The sequence below is a fragment of the Poecilia latipinna genome, unplaced genomic scaffold, assembly GCF_001443285.1.
Source record: "Poecilia latipinna isolate Pla-1442-1.1 unplaced genomic scaffold, P_latipinna-1.0 Scaffold683, whole genome shotgun sequence".
Classification (NCBI taxonomy): Eukaryota; Metazoa; Chordata; class Actinopteri; order Cyprinodontiformes; family Poeciliidae; genus Poecilia; species Poecilia latipinna.
In genome coordinates this window covers 247,633-267,632 of record NW_015113299.1, presented here as the reverse complement: position 1 = coordinate 267,632, position 20,000 = coordinate 247,633, and the positions used below count along the sequence as shown (strand labels likewise).

Sequence of the window (20,000 nt, the reverse complement as noted above, 5' to 3'; positions counted from 1 at the left end):
CCCCCCGGCCTCCACGCCTCGCCTCTCCTCCAGCTGCAGAAGAAGACCTCCGTCAGTACTCCCAGCTCCAGCACACCTCACTACATCACTACCTCTTCATCGCCCTCCAGCGCCCTGTCCCGGCCCGCCCCCAACACGCCGTCTCCTCTGACCCCGGTGAGAGTGGAGGGGGCGGGGGTCGTCAAGGCCACGCCACAGCTAAACAGACACACTGTTTTGAACACTCAGAGACCTTTAAGCGTGGGCGTGACGAAAGCAAACATGCCCGTCTCAGTTTCCTCACCTAAGCCACGCCCTCCGCCCACCGCCTCTCCGCTGGTGGCCCCGGGACCAAAGACGGGGGTGTCCATCCCCCCGTCGGGCCTCCTTAAGAGCAGCAATAATAAAGTCGGTGGAGGAGACACAATCATCATCACTTCGACTCAGTCTCGGCCGCACACCCTCACGTCCCCCTCGCTCGTCATCAACAAAACCTTCCAGACTCCCCGCCTGCCCCAGACGCCCCAGAACAAGCCGCCCTCCTCCCTTCCACAAACCCCATCCGGAGTCCAACCTCAGCCGCAGTCCAACTTCATCACCCCCATGCATGCCACCCTCACCAAGTCCTCCCACAGCAGCATCCCACCCATCGTCAAGCTCACCCCCCGAACACCCAACCCCACCATCTCCCCCGCCTCCACCTCCAGCATCCAAACCTCACCCTCCATTTCTCAGAGTCCTCGATCTCAGGCAGCCCCCTCGATACACCAGTACACTCCCAAAACCCCGGCGAGCTTCCGGCCGCCGTTCTCAGGTGCTTCAGGAGGAGTGGCCAAGTCGGGTCAAGGCAGCTACACTCCTTCCAGCAGCCAAAAGACCCCAGGCGTTATCAGCGCCACCAACACCAGCCTTATAAACACCTCATCTATGAGCAAGCATTCAGGAAGCAGTGCCTCCCCCGCAGCAGCAGCTGCGGCCTCGGTGACCCAGGGCCAGCGTCAGAGGACTGTGGGCGGGACACCTCAGGGGGTCAAGCCGGTCGTGTCTGTTCCATTGTCATCGGTCTCGTCTCAGCTACCGCAGGTTTGTGTTCTGGTTTAAAAACTCGTCTAAAGGGCTTGAAACACGAGAGGCGACGTTGTTCCCTCTCCACACATTTCCTACTTGAGATGAGTCGACAGTCTCTTGTCCTCCTCCAGTCAAGGCACCGCCGAAATTTCAAGCTGGTCGACATGTCTGTGGGCTAGCGAAAGTTGAAAAATGTCCAGTTGTCACGATCGCGCCAGAGTCGCTAAAAACTTTCACCTTTTGCTGCCATTTGGGTTGAACCGAACACACGAGACGTAACTTTGCTCCCTCTCAACCACTTTCATATGGAACTTGTGCGATGAAACCACAGTCGCTTGTTCTCCACAAGTGACTGTGTGTCTATGATGTGTTTGTAGATATTTTTGCGCCGTAACAGAAGCCACAAACAGCTATTTTACGCAGTTGATGTATTTTGTGTTACTGACATGTGACTTTTTGACTGGTATTCAAAGTGTTAACATCACATATTTTATTTGTTGTATACGCCTCAAAGTTGAGTCAGAGCAAGGTGAAATGCTCACATGTATATGACCCAGCAGGCTTTCCGTAGGCCTGCTTTAACCCATGAAGTTGAACATTTTTCAACTTTCATGTGTGACGTCACTCGCCTGCATGTGTACGAGCTCGAAATTTCTCACACACAAATTTCGCCGGTTGATTAGCTGGAGTAGGACTGTCATGAGTTTTGTGTAGGATTGTTTCATAGGAACTTGAAACTTCCTGTGCGTTGAGCCCTTTACGGTTGCGTACCATCATGGGTTTCAGTGGGTCAGAGGTCCGGGTCATTCAAGAAATGTTGACCCAACCGTGTGCAGGTTTTACCCTTACCCCAGTCCATGTTTCTCTAACTGAACATCTTTCCGTCCAGGTCTCCACGACAGGAAGTGGCGGCCTGCTCGGCTCGGCCTCGTCCCTCCCCCTGGGGTTCGGGATGCTGGGGGGCCTGGTGCCCGTGTCCCTGCCGTTCCACTTGTCCCCCATGCTGAACCTGTCCCAGCTGGGCACGGGAGGCTCCAATACGGCGACCAGCAGCTCGGCGGCCAGTAACAGCGCAGCGTTCTCCACCCTGACCCAGAGTGAGTGTCGCACACTAAGAAAATCCATGAAAAAGTTTTTTTTTTCCTGTTTGGGGGACAGTCAGTGGGTTGCTCTGCTGTCGTCTCAGGTCTCCTGTAGGCCCCGTTTAATGTTGTACGTTGGCATCATTTGTTGGATCACCATATTGTTTGTCTGAATGTAATTAATGTTTGACTATATTTCATTTTGTTCATCTCCCACATCTTCTCCTGTCCTCCTTCCTGCTTCTTCCCTGATGTCTGGCTGTTGCATCCCTTCTCTTCCTCCCTCCTCTCTTTCATCTCTCCTGTTTGTGTCGCACCTGTTCCTCCCCCTCCTCGTCGCCCTGTCCTGTCTCCTCAGATCTGTATAAGAGTCTCCAGTCAGGGTCTCAGGTTGCTCTGCCTCCTCACTTGCAGCTCGCTTTCTCAGGTAAAACCGGACCCTTCCTGTACCTCGACGCCTGCTCCATCTCTTCAGCCGTTTCTGTTTTAGTGTCTGGTGTTGTTCGTTTCGGGCTGTCCGGTTCTGTTCTCATCTGTCGGTGGCAGCATGTCTTGGCGGAATTATTTTTGTTGTCGTCCCCTTCACTTTATCACATTTATTGGTACAAATTTGTAAAGATGTGGAAAGCTAAACTCATCTTGTACTCCAGTAGCAAATGTACAACTGAAAAAAAACCCCCATCCAACCTTCATCTTTTCTTTCTTTTCCTTTGATTATCCTCTATTTTCTTTCCCTCCTTTCTTCCTTTCTGTACCTCACTGTCTTTATATTTTCTGTCCTACATTGATTCTTTCTGAAGTTTCTTTTCTTTGTCCTTAATTTTCCCTCCTTCATGTCCCATCTTGTCTTAATTCCCTTCCCTCCTGTTTGTCCTAAAAGATGCCAAGCTGGCATCGAGGCTCAAAAACATCTAGAAAATTTAAAAAATTGAGCGAGAACTTTGTCATAATTGGATCGATCTTAACATGACGATCCAAAAGTTACTAATTTATCTCAGAACTGGTTTACCAGTTCACACAATCAACCGTCCTCCACGTTTCACCTAAGTAGAAAATCTGTGGAGTGATCCGAAGAGAGAAGAGAACCCAGGATTAATACATTAATATCAGCACTTACAAACACAAAATCCAAATAAACGGCTTAAGTTAAAGGTTTTTTTTTTTTTTTTTTTTTTTGTATATCTTCTGTCACAGTATTATCATTTACCTGTGTTAGCCACATCTTTACCAGGAGTGCTACCAAATTTCTTTATTTGCATCACATCCAACTCTTCTTCACTTTTTTCTACTTTCTTCTTCTTCAGACGTCAGTCAGAGCCAAGGAGGCGACACTAAGAGGAAGACTCTATGATCCGGATTGATTTTTGCGCCTGTCAAAATCCCGTCGGTGCCACCAATGATGCGAAGCCGAGGGGGGGATTAAAAAAAAAAGAGAGAAGAAATCTGGAACAGATCATGCTTAACAAGGGTGTGGGACTGAATGGGCTTCACCTCATGAAATCAGCTCAGCGCCACAGTCAAATAACTTCTTTTTTAAAAAAAAACTATTTTATAACACCTTTGTAGAGAAGGCAAATAGTTTGTCAATGTTTACATAATAGACCTATATCACTGTGGACAGGGAGAGGTAATGAATGGGATTCGGAGGCGAGTGTAGCTGTGTGTGCATGAAGGTTCTGGTCCTGCTGCCGGACCGGACCGTGTGCCTTTCTGGATGTCTCCCACTCTGATGCATGGTCAGTTTGTCTACTTGGTGCTGTTTTTTAAAGCAAAATGAAAAAAATATCCTAATGTAATTATCACTGAAACCTGTAAGAAATGTAAACTGCAAATTGAATGAGCTTTTTTAAGAGATGTACATGTTTTCAAATGTACTTGAATTCTTCGATACATTTGTTTCTGTATAGTACATAAGCCTACTTTAATTAAAGTCTTTGATCCTCAATGTGATGCCATCGTTAAATATTTCAGCCAAGTTTGAAAATGTGACCTATTAGCTGTTCAATAACACTTCTGAGCTGTCATGGTGCATTTAGGTACACCTTGTAAATGTCTATTTAAATGCTTTTGACAGCTCTTAGCTTTTTTTTCCCCCCTCTAAACTAAATGTATATTTATTACAGTTCTCTGTAAATGTATAAAAGCCAGTGTTCCTACAGTTGAGCACTGAAAATGTTGATTATCAAGATGATTTAAGATGACAGTCGCAACAAAACAAGCTCCAACTCATTACCTCCACTTATTAGGATAAAACCGACATCCACAAAACTTCCTAAAAATCTTCACATGGCATTTAGTATTTTAAGCACAGTTAAATGTTTTAATTTCACTTAATACAAAAATCAAATGTTAGAAAAATCAATGGAAAAAATCTGGAATTTTGAAACCAAAATAAGATTTTTTTTGTTTTTTACAGAAACTCAGTGAAAATTGGTTAAAACAGGAATGAGGACACTGATCTGTAAAAATACCCAACAGTGACACAAAACAATTGAAACTGGATTTAATTCAAACCATTGGTAGGCTATGTAATCTGTTTAAGTTATACATGGATTAACACAAATATGACATCGAAGGCATGAAAAATGATACTGAGATGCGTCAACACCTTTTGACACCAGAAACCAAATGAGACAAAAAATAACAAAAACAAAGGAAAAGACTTGAATCAGCCTAAGCAGTTTTTTTTTCTTTGACAGTGAAGGTGACTTCAACTGGCAGTAAGAGGAGGTCACTAAAGGTCATCTCCTCTGGAGCTCCTCCTGGGTGGGTTTCTCTCCCAAAAGCGTCGTCGCTTCGCCTATTTGACCAGCGGTCTGGTTTTATCGTCGTCGCTGCACTGGTGGGCTTTGTACTTTTTCACCTCAGCCATGTACTTTGACCAAGCATCGCTCTTTCCTGCCTCAGCCTGTGTGGAGAAAACATGAAGGGTTACTGACGGTATGATGCAAAACGAGAAAAATACAAAATACTAACTAAAAAAACCCCAATCAGACTCACCAATTTTGACTTTCCAAAAAACCTAATCTTTTCGCTATTACTGACTTTCAATAAACTCAAAAATACTAATGAGGCATCCACTGATGGTTTTAAAGATGGGAAAATGTGAGTTTTAAGGTTCAATTAATGAAAAACAAGCAAAACAAAAAAATAATTCTTTCTGAAATTAAATCACAATCTACCACAAATGTTGGTCCATAAATGATTTAAAGGATTTTAGAGTAGTCCAGACAAACTAAATGGAGATAAACCAGTAACTTAATTTTTTAGTACTACTATACAAAAGCTGCTGCATTTTATATCGCCATTATCCTTCGATTATGCCTCAGAAAAACAAGATGTAGTGTAGAAAAGCCATGTGGCAGCTGCCATACTTACTTCTGCGTCCTGTTTCTGCTTCTTCGCAACCATTCCGGTCTTAAGGAACACACCGCCACGGCGCTTCCCCACCTGGGTGAGGGGATAGAAGACTGACACCGTTACAGGGGTCCTTGCAGGTGGATTGCCAATGAAGGAAACTACACCAGAGCAGAGGGACTAGATTTAGCCTCCTGCTGCACCACCAGTGAGAGCATCACCAGTGAAGAGCAACCCTAACCTTTACTCCGCTAGCAGTTTGAATATTGATACTGGCGTCTAATTATAAAAAAATAAATATATATATTTTTTAAAAACTACAATTATAGATCACAAAATTTCACCGCGTATTAAACTCAATCCCGGTATTTCAGGGATTGAAATACCGGGTGAGCTGAACTACTGCTAACTCGTCTTACAACTGCTAAACCCCTTACAAAGCTGGTCACAGGGAGGGCCTTCTTTTCCACTGAGGTCTGTCCTTGTTCGGTGGCTCTCGCTTCTCCACCTGTTTGCTGCGCCTCCTTTTTCCTCTGCTCCTCCTCCATCTTCTTCTTAAAAATCTCCATGAAGCTGCCGTCGTTGGCGAACGCGTTGGCCACCCCCGACGCCGCGGGGCTGCTGGAGGGAGACGCCGGGCTGGAGCCCCCGCTGCTGCTCCCGCCGCTGGTCTTATGTTTGCCGTGTGCTCGCTTTGGATCCATGTCTCACACCCACAGTCCGACGACTCAAAGCGAGCGGCTTTTACTACTCACTGTGGCTTTGTTTTTAAGCTAGATGTTTAAAAGGCGGCCTGCTAACAACTACTTGGACCCAGGAAAGAAAGAAAAATAACAGGAATATACCGATTCAATTACTTAAAAATAAGCACAAATGTCCAAGTGAAAAAGAAAACGTCCGTCTTGTGGTCCACAAATATAATTCGAGAAAAAAACAAAAGCAGACGCAGGCTAGCCTGCTAACGTGGCTAACATCCGTTTCTTGTAAGGCCTCTCGGTGAGAAACAAACTACCTTCCGCCGTCAACTCCCCTCCCGGAGGTGCCAACACATTAAATGTAATCTTCAACGTGAAAGAAGCTTCAAATACCGATAAGAATAACGAGCAACTTCAAAGCTTTATCGTCGCTAACTTTTGCCACCCATTACCGTCGGTCGGCCATGTTTATTATTTCCCCCCCCCAACGGCGTTGTGTCTCTAGCGCCTCCTACTGTGTCGGTGTTACAAAAACATTCTATGGTCATTCGACAATACGACTCCAGGGGGCGCTGTTCAGACGCTGGGGTGAAATACAGACTATTAAAAAAAGTGACAGTACAATAACTTGGTAAAAACATTTGACTAAGAATGTTTTTGTGGCTTTCTTTATCCCCCTATACATGAATACATATTCAGCTCCTCCAGCTGAATAAAATGAAATAAAGTTCCTTTTTATATTTGATGTGAATTTCTCAGAGAATAACTATATTCACACTGCAGATAAAGAAGGCATGTCATACAACTCCACATCCCAAATGCAGTGAATTGACACCGCTGGTAAAGATATGTAAAAAGCTTTTAAAAATAAAATACTTTGAGTAGCATAGTCTAAAAAAAAAAAAACAATGGAAGTGTCCAACCTTTAATCTGAGTTTACTTATTCTGCATGTCTGTACATATCAAATACAAAAAGATGTCCAATGTCTTATTTAAATATGCTTATTTCATCACCTCTGTAGAAATATAGTTGATTTCTGCTTTTAATTTATTTAAGAAGTTATGAGCAGCCATAAACCATAATATACAGTAAAAACAAAAATCACACAAGTTCATTTGACTAGAAGGCTAGTGGAGGAAAGTACAGGTTCAGCAGAGGCAGGATTTGTCAAACTAAAGATTTACTTAAATCCAGGATTCATTGCTACAGAGAGCAGAGTTGTTGCTCTGCGTTATTGATCACTGTGATCTTTGGTGACTCCATATGGAGACGTTCAGCTGTGTGTGAACTGGTGCGATCGATAAACAACGTCCTCCCGTAGTTCACTGGGCTGTTTTGACACTTGCACAAAGGATGTGGGAAGTTTCGATTATTCATCATGACCTTTAAGATGGTGACTGAATTATCACAATGTTCTTAGAGAAGAGGCCAAGCTTTGGAAAAGTCAAACTTTTACACATTTTGTTACATAAAAAAAACCCCTGGTTTTCATTTTAGTTTTTTTTTTTTAACCTAAATTCTGGAAAGTATTGGGTTTAATTTTTTCAGACCACCAACTTCATAGTTGGTGGTCTGAAAACTTTTTTTTTTCTCACTGTAGATTATAACTACTAGTCTTTTGAAACCTTTACCACCTTTGCTCAAACCCACAGCATGATTCTGCCACCGCATGAATCATGCTGTGGTCTTCATTGATGCCATTTCTTCAGATATCTAACAAAACTGAAAAGATATTCATCATTCATAATATTTAGAAGCATTAAGTATGGTGCTGTACTCGGGCCATTGTAAAGAGAGAGAGAGAGAAAAAAAAAAGAGTACAAGAGTACATTTCCACCTAAAAACTCAGAAATTTTGAGATTAATCTGCAACTTTCCAGAATTTTTTTTTTTTTTTTTTTTTGGAAATATCCTAGATCCAAAAGTGGAAAGTTTACGGAAGAAAAAAAAAAAGAATCGAGATGAATCTATTCAATTTTCTAGAAAATGTTTTGGAAATTAAAAGTTTTTGATTGTTTGAAATTTCTAAATTTTTTCTAGAATATTTCTGAGATTAATCTGAGGTTTTTTTTCTCGCGAGTCTCCTTCCCCTCTTCAAGGGATAGAATTACGTTTGAAGGCCTGATGTCGTTTTCATGTACAAAAGTTTCCAGTTGAACCTAAGAGTGAATGTAGAGAAACCAAACAGATGTGATTTTCCTGTTCGGATCCAGTTTATTTGATGTGCAGCAGCAGAACAGAACTACGGCTCTTTAACGTGCCTCAGATCCCCATCACAGCACCATGTCATCTACCAGACCACAGTATGAAAAACACAACCAAGCCTCTTCGCACCATGCTACGGCTTCAAACCATAAATAAAACAAAAGCAATGAACTCAGAAAAATGTGCACAGCAATATGACTGTGGCCTGAGGAGAAAACGGCACAAAGCGTCAACGGGGATCAAACAAGTTACAAGATCACAGTTCTGATATAGGATGAACAAAAAAAACAGAAAAGGCTTAGATCAAAAAAAGAGAAAAAGTCTGGGTAAAGGTAAAGAAAAGTCAGATTTAGTGTTTGATCATGCCTTTTATCTGCCGCTCGCTTCCTGTCAGACAACGGCAGGAAGCGTTTCCTTCAAAGTTTCCTTCCATGAGGGATCAGCAGCAGAAAAAAACGGCCAAACATCAGTAGTTTGATCATCCAGCTTTAAACTGGGATTAACACGAGTTCAGCAGCGGGATGCAGTGAGCGCCGTTAGGCTCCACCCACAACCACGTACCCTGTTTCAACCATTAGTGTGATGATAAAAAAAAAATATTGATTAAAAAAAACAAAACAAAAAAAACTTAAATCTAAACTTGGATGCATAAAACAGAGAAGAGGTTGATCGTCTTCATCGCCGGTCTGCTCCACAAAGGAAACAGTTCTGATCCTGTACAAGGCACTGAACACATCCGGCTTTCTAACAATAAAAGTGCTCCAGTGTAAAGAGTTTTACGAAGTTTGCATTTCAGAAAAACATTCAAACATTTCCCATCCACCCCTGACGATCGGGTTCCCTCCAGTGTTTACGTTTTAGACGAAGACGGGAGGGAACTCAACAAAAACAGTGTAGTGATTTCATACTATACACCTTCATTAACTGGAAATATCCTACTAATACCCTCCATCACATTAGAATGATCCAAACTTGTACCGTTTAACCTAATATTAAATAATAATAATAGTAATAAAAAAGATTAAAACACAAGACTGAGTTGAAGAGGCTACACAGGAAACAAAGTCACCTAAAAAGGTGACAAAACCTGCTGGAGGCTAATTACAGAAAAACACAATGTTGTCATGTGGCTATGAGCCAGCAGGGGGCAGCAGCAACATGAGACAGAGGGAAACGTGCAGCGGTCCAAGTGAAGGCATCAAGGTAGAGGTGGACCTGGCCGTCCCGTCCCGCCTCATCTGGGCTGGAGGCGGACCAGGCCGCGCCGGGCGTTGGTGGACTGTCTCTGCTGGGCCAGGAAGGACATGGCCTGGTTTCCGGGTCCCAGCCGCTCGCCCGACACCTGCTGGTGCAACGCCATGCCCTGCGGAGGAAACGGCAGAGGGGTTAAGAGAGACGCGGAGCTGGGAAAACGAGGCGCCCTCCTCGTACCGACCATGTTATACCAGGCGCTGATGATGAGCTTCTCCTCCTGGCTGTGTCTGGCTCGGCTCCGTTCGTAGTCGTGCTGGAGGAGAAACAAACGCGCCCGGCGCTTTTTAGTGACACTTTGGGAAAAAATAAAAAAAACGAGTGGAGTTTCGCCAGCCGACGCTCTTTACGCGGCTCACCTCCAGATGCTGGAGTTTTCTTTCCTTCTCCGTCAGCTGGTTCCTCAGAGACTGGACGTCGGGAGTCGGAGCCGGCTGCTTGGGGTCCAGAGTTTTGATCACCTGCACACAGAAAACATCCTCCTGATGACACCTTTCTGTCGCCCCGGAAACACTTCGTCATGCTGAAAACGTGTTCTACCGGGATGGTAACTGTCGAAAATAAAATCTGAAAAGTGTGGTGTGCGTTTGTGACCAAGTCTGTAGGTTGTAGATCCTTCTGCTGCTTCATTTTGAATAGATTTTAGGTGTGTGCTTTGACTAGGTCATTCAGAAACATGATTACTTGACATAAAACGGTTGCATTCGCAGATTAGCATTTCCACAGCATAATGCTGCCAGAACATGTTTGCAGTTTGAAGCTTAACTTTGGTCAGACTAGAAAAAAAAAAAAAAACACCCATACAAATCATCCATTCCTCCACTTCAAAATGACATTTCAATGTGATGATTTATCACATTCATTTTATGGTGGCAACATAAAAAATGAGGTAAAGTTTAACAGATAGAAGTGCTTTTGAAAGGCTTCACTGCTGTTACATCTCATGTTTCATCCACTGAGTTCTGCAGTATGTGAGGGGTCCAACATTGAATATAAATCAGAGAATATTTAGCCAAAAAACCTACAGCAGCTAGTAGTTAAAGGGATCCACAACTAGTTGAACATGTTGGCCAAAATATGTTGAAATATCTTCATTAACTTCAAAGTTGTTAAACATAAAAACTAGCGGTGCAGCGATTGTCATTTTCTGGCCGATCACTGATTACCAATCTTTAAAATGCCTGACCTGTCGATTCCGATTTTGGCCGACGACAAAATTTTTTGTCGCAAAATATAGCAAGAAAGTTGCTCCACTTTTGTTAACTGCAAACGTGGAGACATGACCTGGTGTCTGAGTCTGTCGCTCTGTCTCTCTCTCTGCAGAGCAGGAGAGGAGAGTGGTTCATTTTTAGACCTTTGCTGAGATGATGAGATCAGGGGATCAGATTGTTTTTATATGAAATTATTAGTCCATCACTGATCTCCCAAAATTAAGAAAATCGGCGCTGATAAATCGGTGCACTCATAGCGAAACCTCACAATAACTTCAAAAATTGTATATTGTGATTATATTTTTCACGTGCAGGGGTCGCCATTTTTTTCCACAGTGCCTGCCAAACTGAGGATGCGGTTACACCAAAAGTTTGATTAAACTTAGATAAAAAGTATCAGTATTTACTTTGTGTAGGAGCAGCACCAAAACTCATTTTTGTTTCTTCAACAAAGATGACTTCACCACACACTGTGCAATACGTAACATTTTTCTATCAGTCTCTCCTCTTCATCTGCTTGGTCCTCCTCATCTTCACTTTCCTTTGCCGTTGCTACACTGGCTTTCAAACCAAAAGGGTTGAACGTCACTCAAAGCGCAAAAAATACTTCTCTGATGTAGCTAGCGCTGTAGCACCTAGCATACATCCGCTACCGTATATATAAACAGTATTTTTAAAATAAATCTGTACTAAATGTTCGTCAAATACAGTCTGATATTACAACTGATTGTGGGTCCCTTTAAGAAGACTGCTTTGTTTTGTAAATATCTAGCAGATTTCGTCTCATTTGAAGCTTTAAATGACGGAAGGCTCCTTTAATGAGCCATGTTGATGAGAGGAGTGTTCCCTCGACGAGGACTGACCGTTCTGGCTTTCTCCATGTAGCGTTTGTATCTCTGCTCCATCTGTTTCATGTCCTCGTCCTTCTTCCGAAGGATCTCCTGGAGTTCATCTATCTTCTTGGCCACTGAGAAAAAAAACAGGCGTGTTCAGAACTCCACAGCATGAACCAATAAGCCGGGAGAGTCGGGGAAAAAAAAACCCCAAAACAAAACAAAACAACGGGTCTCAACTGTTGCTGTCCGCTTTGGGCTCAAGGTCGTCGATGACCTCCCGTTTCTTCCGGAGGTCAGAGTGAGCTTCGTTCAGCTTCTCCCTGAAACAAATGAGTCACTTTAGGCGAATCCCATCGGTGGTAAACCGGCGCACCAAGCAGCAGCGGAAGTGAATGACTTACAAATGCTCCTCCAGCTTTTTCTTCAACAATGACGACTTCGGTTCAATAAGAGCAGAAAAAACACAAAACGTTAATGTAAGATTCACACTATGTGAAGGATGAAAACGTGAAACATGTAAGCAGCGAGTCAAGCTGTCGCAGAGTGAAATCACGGGCCTCTTGGACGGGCCGTACTTACGATGGCCTGATTTTGGCAGATGTAGGATGGGGGGAGGAGGAGGGGGGCGGAGAAGTGGAGAGAGACAAACAGAGAGGGGCAGGCGTTAACGCTGAATCACCACAGCAAACATGGGTTAAAGTCCCACACAACAGGTCCCACAAGGAGAGCAAACACTGCAGTCCTCCAAGGCCAAGTGGTCTTTCTAGCTAATCTCTCAGTGAGCCGTGCAAAAAGGATTATTTTTCCTTTTCAGAAATTATAACTTGATTAGGCCGTATAAAGAGTCGGCATTCCATCGGCCTGATTGTGGACAGTATGCTGAGTAACGGTGAAAAGCAACAGAGCAGGAGAGGCGGATTATTCCACTCACGTCCTCGTGTTTGCTGTCCTGCTGCTGCAGCGCTTTCTGGAGCTCCTCCACCTGAGAGCGCAGCTCCGAGATCTGCTGCTGGTTCAACCTTGGCATGGACAACAGGGAGGGAGGAAGATTTTAATGTGGATTTTATGAAAAAGTATAAGTCTGAAATGAATACCAACTCTACGACGCCGTGATCTTGTTTAAGGACCATCATTTGTGGACTGATTCGTGTTAGCAGCAGAGGCAGTGGAGCGCATCGCTGAGGTAACCTTAAAGAAGTAATCAAACAGCTCTGCTAAAACACCTAAAGCGCTACATTAACACAGGATCTAGTGGAAGCTAATGCACTACGCCAGTAAGATATTTAGCGGAAGCTAATGCCGAAGCTAAAGCACCATTTCAACAGCTGTTAGCAAAAAGCTAATGGTTCTGCTACAGACGGGAAAGTGAACGGATTATAGCACTTTAACACTGAGCTAAAGTGCTACATTATCACAGTATTAAAAGAAGCTAATGCTAAAGCAGTCCATCAACATATTTCGAAGAAGCTAAGGCTAAAGCACATGGTATCTAGCAGTTCATAACTTGTTCTCTACCATCTGTTTTATTTCCTTCCTGTATTTTTTTGTTTGAAATAAAGTTGTTCCAGAAAAAAATATTGCTAAAAAAACTGATCATATTTAAGCTAAATGTAACTTTTTGTTCAGATTAAACCCGTTTCCCTCCAACAGTTCATTGAGTGAACTTTCTAAAATCAGCTGTAGAAGATTCGTTTGACAATGTAATAGTCCTTTACAGATCAGAGCATTTCACATATTTCACCATCCTCTGTTGAAAAAAGATCCTTAAATTATCTCTGTTTAAATTATTTAGCGATTCCACTGTGGGCTAAAGATATTTCAAGTGGAACTTTGTGCATCTGCTGTGAGCACCTGTCGTCCATTCAGCGCTCCGCTCTACTGAGCATGCTCACTCCACTCCTCTCCTCCTGTTACTGTTGCTGGGGATGCTTCCCACACCCTCAGCCTGGTGTTGCATTGGACACACACACACACACACACACACACACACACACACACAGTCCACCCACATGTCCACATGCCCACAGGCATGTAAACACACACACTCTCTCTTGCACATAAACACACACGCTGTAGGGACAATCTGGCTTTCTGCTGCCTGTCCTCCAGCCCAGCCCACACAGCTCCGCTCCACACGCAGTCCAGAGGGCGAGTTGACATTTAGGCAGATATCACTCCTTCCCTCAGCCAAATCAACAGTTTAATACCCGGGAACGCACAATATGGTGCCTCCCCCCCCCCACCAGAGGGGAACGCTTATCCAACATTGCTGAGAGAGAGAGAGAGAAAAAAAAGTTGAAACGTTTAATGAATTCATGAACAAACCTGTTCTGGGTTTCCAGGCTGTTCTTGCTGCGCTGCGCCTCTTCCAGCTCGGCCTGGACCTCCACTAGTTTCTGTCTGTAGGTCTCCTCCTGAGCGCACAGCATCTTGTTCTCGCTCTGCAGACGGACGACCGTTTCCCTGTCGGAGGCAGAAAATGGGGAAAAACAGAAAGACAGGATGAGGGGAAGGAACGGGAGATGGATGGGGGAACGGTGGGCCTGACTGAGGAGGCTCTTATGTGACGCCGTGTTACTGATCCACTGGCCAGCTGAGCGTTCAGCTTCCAAAAATAAAACTCCACAATGAACACGGCACCAACGTAAAGCTCTGGTTCAGATGGACACATGGACGTACTTTAGCTCAGTGGGCATGATCTCTGCAGCGAGGTTCCCCACCGTCACGTCACCATCAGACAAGTCTGCTACAGAGAGAAACAAAGATATATGAACTAGTCTTACGAAATGCCATCGTGTTTCAATGCAATCAATAAATAAAAATATTCGGGATGATTCTCCCACCTGTTCCACTCAGGCAGCCCTGCTGGACCTGCGCACACCGCAGCTCATCGTTTGCTTCCCGAAGCGAGTCTCTTTCTGAAATGAGACGCTGCAGAAGAGAAAAGGAAACAACATGTTTTCCAGAATATTAGAAGCTCTGATTTGATAAACTGGGATAAATAACACTCCTTTGTTTTGGTTTTTTTATTCATGTTTTGTTATGTTACATCAGCAAACGATGCATTTTACACAAAGGATGCACGATAAATCTTCACCGTCGGAACTGGCTGATTTTTTTTCGGTCTGATAACTAAAACTTGGACGATACCAACAGCAGATACTTTGTTATTTTATTATTTAAACATTGTCGTTTGTTTTGGAGGGGAGTATTTGTTGACAGTGATGGATATTTATATAAAAGTAGCACAAATTGTCGGCCATGATAGCAATATTAATATCTAGACCTGTTGCAATAAATCAATTAATCGTATGATAAATTTAAACAAGCTCTATAATTTCTATTTGATTTATTGTTTTCCTCTTTTCTCTCTGTCTATAAAAACTGAACAACAAAAGTCTTCAGTCTGGTGCTTTGGTCTCGACCAGCCCTAACTAGAAATAATTCATTTTATCTGTTTCTGTTTTGTTTATTATGGATGTTTAAAATGTTTTCCAGTTAAAGTGTTAAATGTTCACTAGAATTTAAAGATTATTAATCTTTGAGAATTAATTTGCATTATATCACTTGAAGATGGTGTCAAAACAACAATATTATCATTTATTGCAACAACTTCTTGGATAAATTTGTTACTGATACAAACCTGTTAATACTGGATATTCATTTTCGTAAAACAATATGACATCAATCTTTATGCAACACGGACAGATCGCTGTCAGATCTGAGACTTTTCTAGAAGCCGATCAGATCAGGTGGGAGTCAGCAGCACAATATCTGCCTGGCAACAGTCTCAGCAGCAGAGAAGTGCTGATCCACACAACATCTTCCAAATGTGCCGACGAGGAGCAACAACTCACTTCTTTCTCCTTCAGCAGTGCGTCATACTTGTCATAAAGATTCTTGTACTCAAACTGCCACTTCTCAGCCTTCATGGCCTCTGCTGTGTGTCTGGTGTGAAGCTCATGAGCCTGGAAAAAAACATAGATAAATAAATACACACACACAGAAAAAAAAAAAAAAATCAGAAAGCACACGCAGTCTGCGAGAAGCGCTCCAGGAAAACAGCAAATCTCTCCAAACACATGCAGCAGCCAGACTCAGTTTATCATCGCTCAGATGGCGAACAGATGACGCGGCGTGCCTGTCTCTTGTAGGTGTCCAGCTGACCGCGGACGGCGTTGGCCCGCCGCAGCTCCTCCTCCAGCTCGCAGGTGCGCTGCATGTACACGGTGTTGCGCTCCTCCAGGAGGCGCACCTGTCTGCGCAGGTCGCCCAGGTCCTCCAGCTTCCTCTTGTAGGTCTCCACCAGCGCTTCCAGCTGGTTCACCCGGTCAGACGAGTGTCTGAGGGGGCAGCAGAGGGGCGGGGGGTTTGGGTAGCGGTTAGCCATGCTTGGGGGGAAAAAGTCATTTAACCGATGAACGTGAATAACAAACGCCTTCAATTAACATCAGGAAGGCGGTGTCAGCTTTGTGTCCTGATTTGCGTCACCTTAATATATTTAGCTGGACGATAAATTGCCTCAGAAGTTATCGTGATAAACAATAATATTGTTGTATTTAATAGTTTTGTTTTAAATCAAGGCTATCATTTGATAATAACTGGAACATTGATCAATATATTCAAAGTGTATTTGATGGCATTTGACAAAATGTTCTTTTTATTGACCGTTTCTTCATTGTTGACTGTATCATGTTGTTATTTAAAGCACTTTGAAGTTGTCGCTGAAATGTGCTATACAAAAAAAACAAAACAATAAAACTTGACTTTATTGTGTTGTGTTACTGATTCTCTAAAGCACATGTACAGTTGTGTTGGTCACCATTCCAGCTCATGACTGACTGATTTTGATAGTAGAGAACGATTAAACAGTCCGGTCACCTGAGGATGTCCATCTCGTCTTTAAGCGCCTGGGCTTCGTGCGCCAGACTCGTCAGCTCCTCATTCCTCTGCTGCAGGTCGGCCACCTCTCGCTCCAGCATGTCTGCACGAACGCGCAGGTCGTCTCTGCCGTTCTCCAGCCTGAGACGCACGGCGGTTCATGTGGGTGAGAAACAAACGCGACTGAGGTGACTCGAGAAGAAGCTCCAGTCTACCACCAAAACATCTCGCATGTGGGTAGAAAAGCTACCGGTTGTCACAGCGATGTTTTCAGTGTTGGCCAACCTGTAGTTCTCCTCCTGCAGCTGCTCCATCTGACTCTGCAGCAGCAGCAGCTTCTTGCCCGTGATGGCGGTGGTCGTGGCATCCAGAGAGTCGCTGCGGCTAAGCCTCTCCCTCAGGGAGCGGACCTCCGCCTGGAGGGACGACCTCTCCTCCACACCCAGTGACAGCTGCAGGATTTCAAAGAAGGTTTGTCACAGTTTATGTTTGATCGAGGTATTCAGCCTTTTGTTTTTCTCAATTTAAGTTTATTATTTATATTAAACTGGCTCTTCTACTCCTAATTGCACCGACTGAACAAATTAAAGTTTGACCAAACTTGTGTGCAGATTTATCACATACATTTGTAATTCAGTACATTTAGTCAGTGTTAAAAAAAAAACCCCTCAGATATCTGTATTGATACAGGAAGGGAAAAAAAGTGGATCAGAGCATCCCTGGTTTTTACTACATAAAAGATGCAAATAAAAATCCTCAAGGCAAAATATTTCCAAGCGTGTGAAGGTGAAGAAATTTGTTCAATTTCAGGCAGGTTTATTTAGAGAAAACCTTTGAGATAACACACAAGAAACTCATCATGCTTTAGTGCAAAGAAAGTCTTTAAAGCACGAGCTTCTTTGAAACTTCACATGCTCTGTGGTCAATGCTGCTCGGTCAGCTGACGTTCAATATTCCCTGACAGAGCTCCACTCACCCCCAACCCCGAGGGTTTAAACCAGATCCTCATGCTAAGATTAGATACAAGAATCCTTATACTGGAACTGCTGCTGTATTTTTTTTAAGTTGGAAACAACTCCAACAATTTTGATCTTTTAACCACCAGAAGAAAAAAAAAAACAAGTGGAAACTTTTCAAACGGGACGCGTTTTCCAGGCAGCATAAGCCCGCGCTGAACTTTTTAGGACAGATTGCGTGTTTGCAGCACCGGGCCAGTAACAGCAAATAGCTCCTAAAACAACACCGCTGACTAATTCCCAACGTGTGGGCCGAGCAAGTAAACAAACAGGTGGGCCGAGAGAGAGCACAAATTATTGTTGGCTACCGATCCATCCCAAGGCAATGTGTCAGTTTCATCTAGATGTTACGCAACTACTGATAAGAAAGTGTGTTAAAGGGGGAAGAGGGAAAAAAAAGTCACAAACAAGATGATATCCTGCAGGGTAATCAATAGAAGCCAAAGTGAAAAAAGTTCTGATAATCTCTGGCAGAGAGCAGCATGTCAGTGCAGAGAAGAGCTTCGTAAAAAAACTGATTCTGACTTTACTAGAGATGGAAACGTTTGCTAAAAATCACATGACCTCCGTTCAGCCGACTGACCTGATGCTCAAGGTCTCTGCAGCGCTGCGTCAGGTCCTCCTTCTCGCCTGCTTCCTCGCTCAGAAAGTAATACTTCCTGGACTGAAAGAGTGCAGAGAAGAGACGTCACGTCGGAGAATCAGAGGAGAGACCGGCGCGTCAGAGGAGCAACGCGAGCGCTCACAGATTCACACGCTACCACAAACTTCCCTGCATTGAGAGCACAACACAATGAGTGCAACTGTGAAGTTTTTCTCTTTTTTTATATAATTTGAAAAGCTCTTCTTCAACTGCAATTTAAAAATTATTAAAAAATTTTTTTTACTGCGTCACAATAACAAATGTTGCTGGACGATAAATTGTCCCAGAACTTACTGCGCTAAACAATGCTGTTGTTTTGAGACCGTTTTCATTTATATAATAGTAATAATGCCACAAAAATGCAAGAACACATTCTCAATTATCAATAAACTTTAAATTCTAATGAACATTTATTTATTTATTTTTTATTTATTTATTTATCATCCACTTTTTGGTAAAAAGAGAGAAAACCGATAAATTGTACAAATGAAAATGAAAAAGTTTCATTTAATTTGTCATGCGATTAATTGGTTTATTGTTTATTTTGACGGGCCTATAATGGCACACTGCAAAATTTGCAAATTTGTTGCATTTGTCTTAATTTACTTGAACAATGGCAAAACTAAAGTACTAACATTTCAGCAAAACATTTCTGGATATTGATTAAAAAGTACAAGTTTCACTGCATTTTTTGATCTTATAAAAGACAAAATAGTTTAAGTGAAAATAATCTGCTGGAGGAACTAGTACTTTATTAAATCTATATTAATTATTGACTTAAATCCAGCTCCTATATCTTGGTGAAATGTTATATGTAGGTCAGTTTTGTCGTATTTTGAGCGTACTGAGATATTTGCACGGACTAGACAAAAGAAATCTTGGTAAGACTTTGAGTTTAGAAAGAAAAAGACCCAAATTTTGTCTTTTTTACTGAAAATAAATTTGTTCAGTCGAACAAAAAACAAAAGAAATCGAAAACTAGATGCCTTTTTCTAAATACAGAAAACGTGCAACATCTCTAAGTTTTGTATCAATGAAGAACAACATCCATTTTGAACATAAAGAAAAAAAACAAAATCTGACTATTTAAAGGTTTTTTTATTATTATTTTCTCACCCCTTTTACCTCACAAACATAAACAGACGATCCTCTGCTTCATAATTTCCCTGTACCGACTTTGTGATATTTACCTGGTAGTCAAAGTCTCCGTACGTCTCTGGACTTCCTGGTTCAGATGTCGGTTCCTTTGCTAGAAGCTGAAACCGAGCAGCAGGAAATGAGTTGAAGTGACAGATAAAAACCACGCTGGCAGATGCAGGTCTGCTCAGATTTATTAATATCTCTCATTTGAAGACAATCTTCCTGAGCTCAATATTAATCAACTCCTACAGCGTTGGCCCTCAAAAGCACCAAATCTATTCTTAGAACAGCATAAAGCAGGATTTGGGGGGAGTTATTTCAGTCTAAATGTTTATCCATATGAATTACACCTATGACTAACATCTGGATTAAAACAAAAAAAAAGAGAGAGAGAGCGAGGAGCGGATGAGTGGGGTACTCACTCACCTCCTGAATGGCTGTCATCACAACATGCTGGACAGATTCCTCAAGTGTCATAATCTGCTTGATTTGCTCTGTTTGGGAGACGATGACAACAAAAGGTGTCGATGTGCAGCCAGACGCAGATTAATGCAAATAATCTTTTCTAAAATGAAACCAGCTCAGGCTCATTAAACCGACGGTCCAAACTTTAAGTTTATTCTGGGAAACGGGGGG

At 42.9% G+C, this 20,000-nt stretch overlaps 3 protein-coding genes across 12 annotated transcripts in view; 1 reads left to right on the top strand and 2 right to left on the bottom strand.

Moving 5' to 3' along the window:
• Nucleotides 1–4,079, top strand: part of ubn2b (ubinuclein 2b) — an 11,734-nt gene extending 7,655 nt beyond the window's left edge. For 2 of the 3 annotated variants that reach the window (XM_015044614.1, XM_015044613.1), the window contains exons 14-17: nt 1–1,062; nt 1,937–2,144; nt 2,488–2,556; nt 3,434–4,079. The exon at nt 1–1,062 is cut by the window's left edge and continues 237 nt beyond it. In XM_015044614.1, the coding sequence (XP_014900100.1) occupies nt 1–1,062; nt 1,937–2,144; nt 2,488–2,556; nt 3,434–3,480 (1,386 nt within the window). In that variant the 3' untranslated portion in view covers nt 3,481–4,079. The remainder of the gene's footprint in view (nt 1,063–1,936; nt 2,145–2,487; nt 2,557–3,433) is intronic. The other variant, XM_015044615.1, reaches the window with a different exon arrangement.
• Nucleotides 4,080–4,616: 537 nt separating this feature from the next.
• trir (telomerase RNA component interacting RNase) lies at nt 4,617–6,679 on the bottom strand. Its single transcript, XM_015044616.1, has 3 exons — nt 5,924–6,679; nt 5,508–5,579; nt 4,617–5,037 (listed from the first exon to the last, which is right to left on the bottom strand). Exons 1-3 carry the CDS (start codon nt 6,188–6,190, stop codon nt 4,930–4,932), a joined length of 447 nt encoding a protein of 148 aa, XP_014900102.1. The 5' UTR covers nt 6,191–6,679; the 3' UTR covers nt 4,617–4,929.
• A 1,693-nt stretch (nt 6,680–8,372) lies between these two features.
• The window catches only part of LOC106954820 (protein Hook homolog 2-like), a 19,786-nt gene continuing 8,158 nt past the window's right edge, over nt 8,373–20,000 (bottom strand). For 2 of the 8 annotated variants that reach the window (XM_015044611.1, XM_015044604.1), the window contains 18 exons: nt 19,791–19,858; nt 19,415–19,480; nt 18,165–18,245; nt 16,851–17,017; nt 16,566–16,706; nt 15,826–16,027; nt 15,542–15,652; nt 14,528–14,615; nt 14,364–14,430; nt 14,010–14,147; nt 12,616–12,703; nt 12,264–12,269; nt 12,086–12,120; nt 11,922–12,004; nt 11,712–11,815; nt 9,997–10,098; nt 9,818–9,893; nt 8,373–9,749 (listed from right to left, as the gene is read on the bottom strand). In XM_015044611.1, coding sequence (XP_014900097.1) covers nt 9,517–9,749; nt 9,818–9,893; nt 9,997–10,098; nt 11,712–11,815; nt 11,922–12,004; nt 12,086–12,120; nt 12,264–12,269; nt 12,616–12,703; nt 14,010–14,147; nt 14,364–14,430; nt 14,528–14,615; nt 15,542–15,652; nt 15,826–16,027; nt 16,566–16,706; nt 16,851–17,017; nt 18,165–18,245; nt 19,415–19,480; nt 19,791–19,858 — 1,856 coding nt within the window. In that variant the 3' untranslated portion in view covers nt 8,373–9,516. The remainder of the gene's footprint in view (nt 9,750–9,817; nt 9,894–9,996; nt 10,099–11,711; nt 11,816–11,921; nt 12,005–12,085; nt 12,121–12,263; nt 12,270–12,615; nt 12,704–14,009; nt 14,148–14,363; nt 14,431–14,527; nt 14,616–15,541; nt 15,653–15,825; nt 16,028–16,565; nt 16,707–16,850; nt 17,018–18,164; nt 18,246–19,414; nt 19,481–19,790; nt 19,859–20,000) is intronic. The other 6 variants (XM_015044605.1, XM_015044609.1, XM_015044607.1 and 3 more) reach the window with 6 other exon arrangements.

Bases quoted from the DNA above. Each gene is read 5' to 3' on its own strand.
- trir (XM_015044616.1), bottom strand. From the start codon at position 6,190: ATGGATCCAAAGCGAGCACACGGCAAACATAAGACCAGCGGCGGGAGC. The intron at 5,580-5,923 runs GTAAGGGGTTTA...CCCCTCACCCAG, and splicing joins CCCTCCCTGTGACCAGCTTT to GTGGGGAAGCGCCGTGGCGG. The intron at 5,038-5,507 runs GTAAGTATGGCA...TTCTCCACACAG, and splicing joins AGCAGAAACAGGACGCAGAA to GCTGAGGCAGGAAAGAGCGA.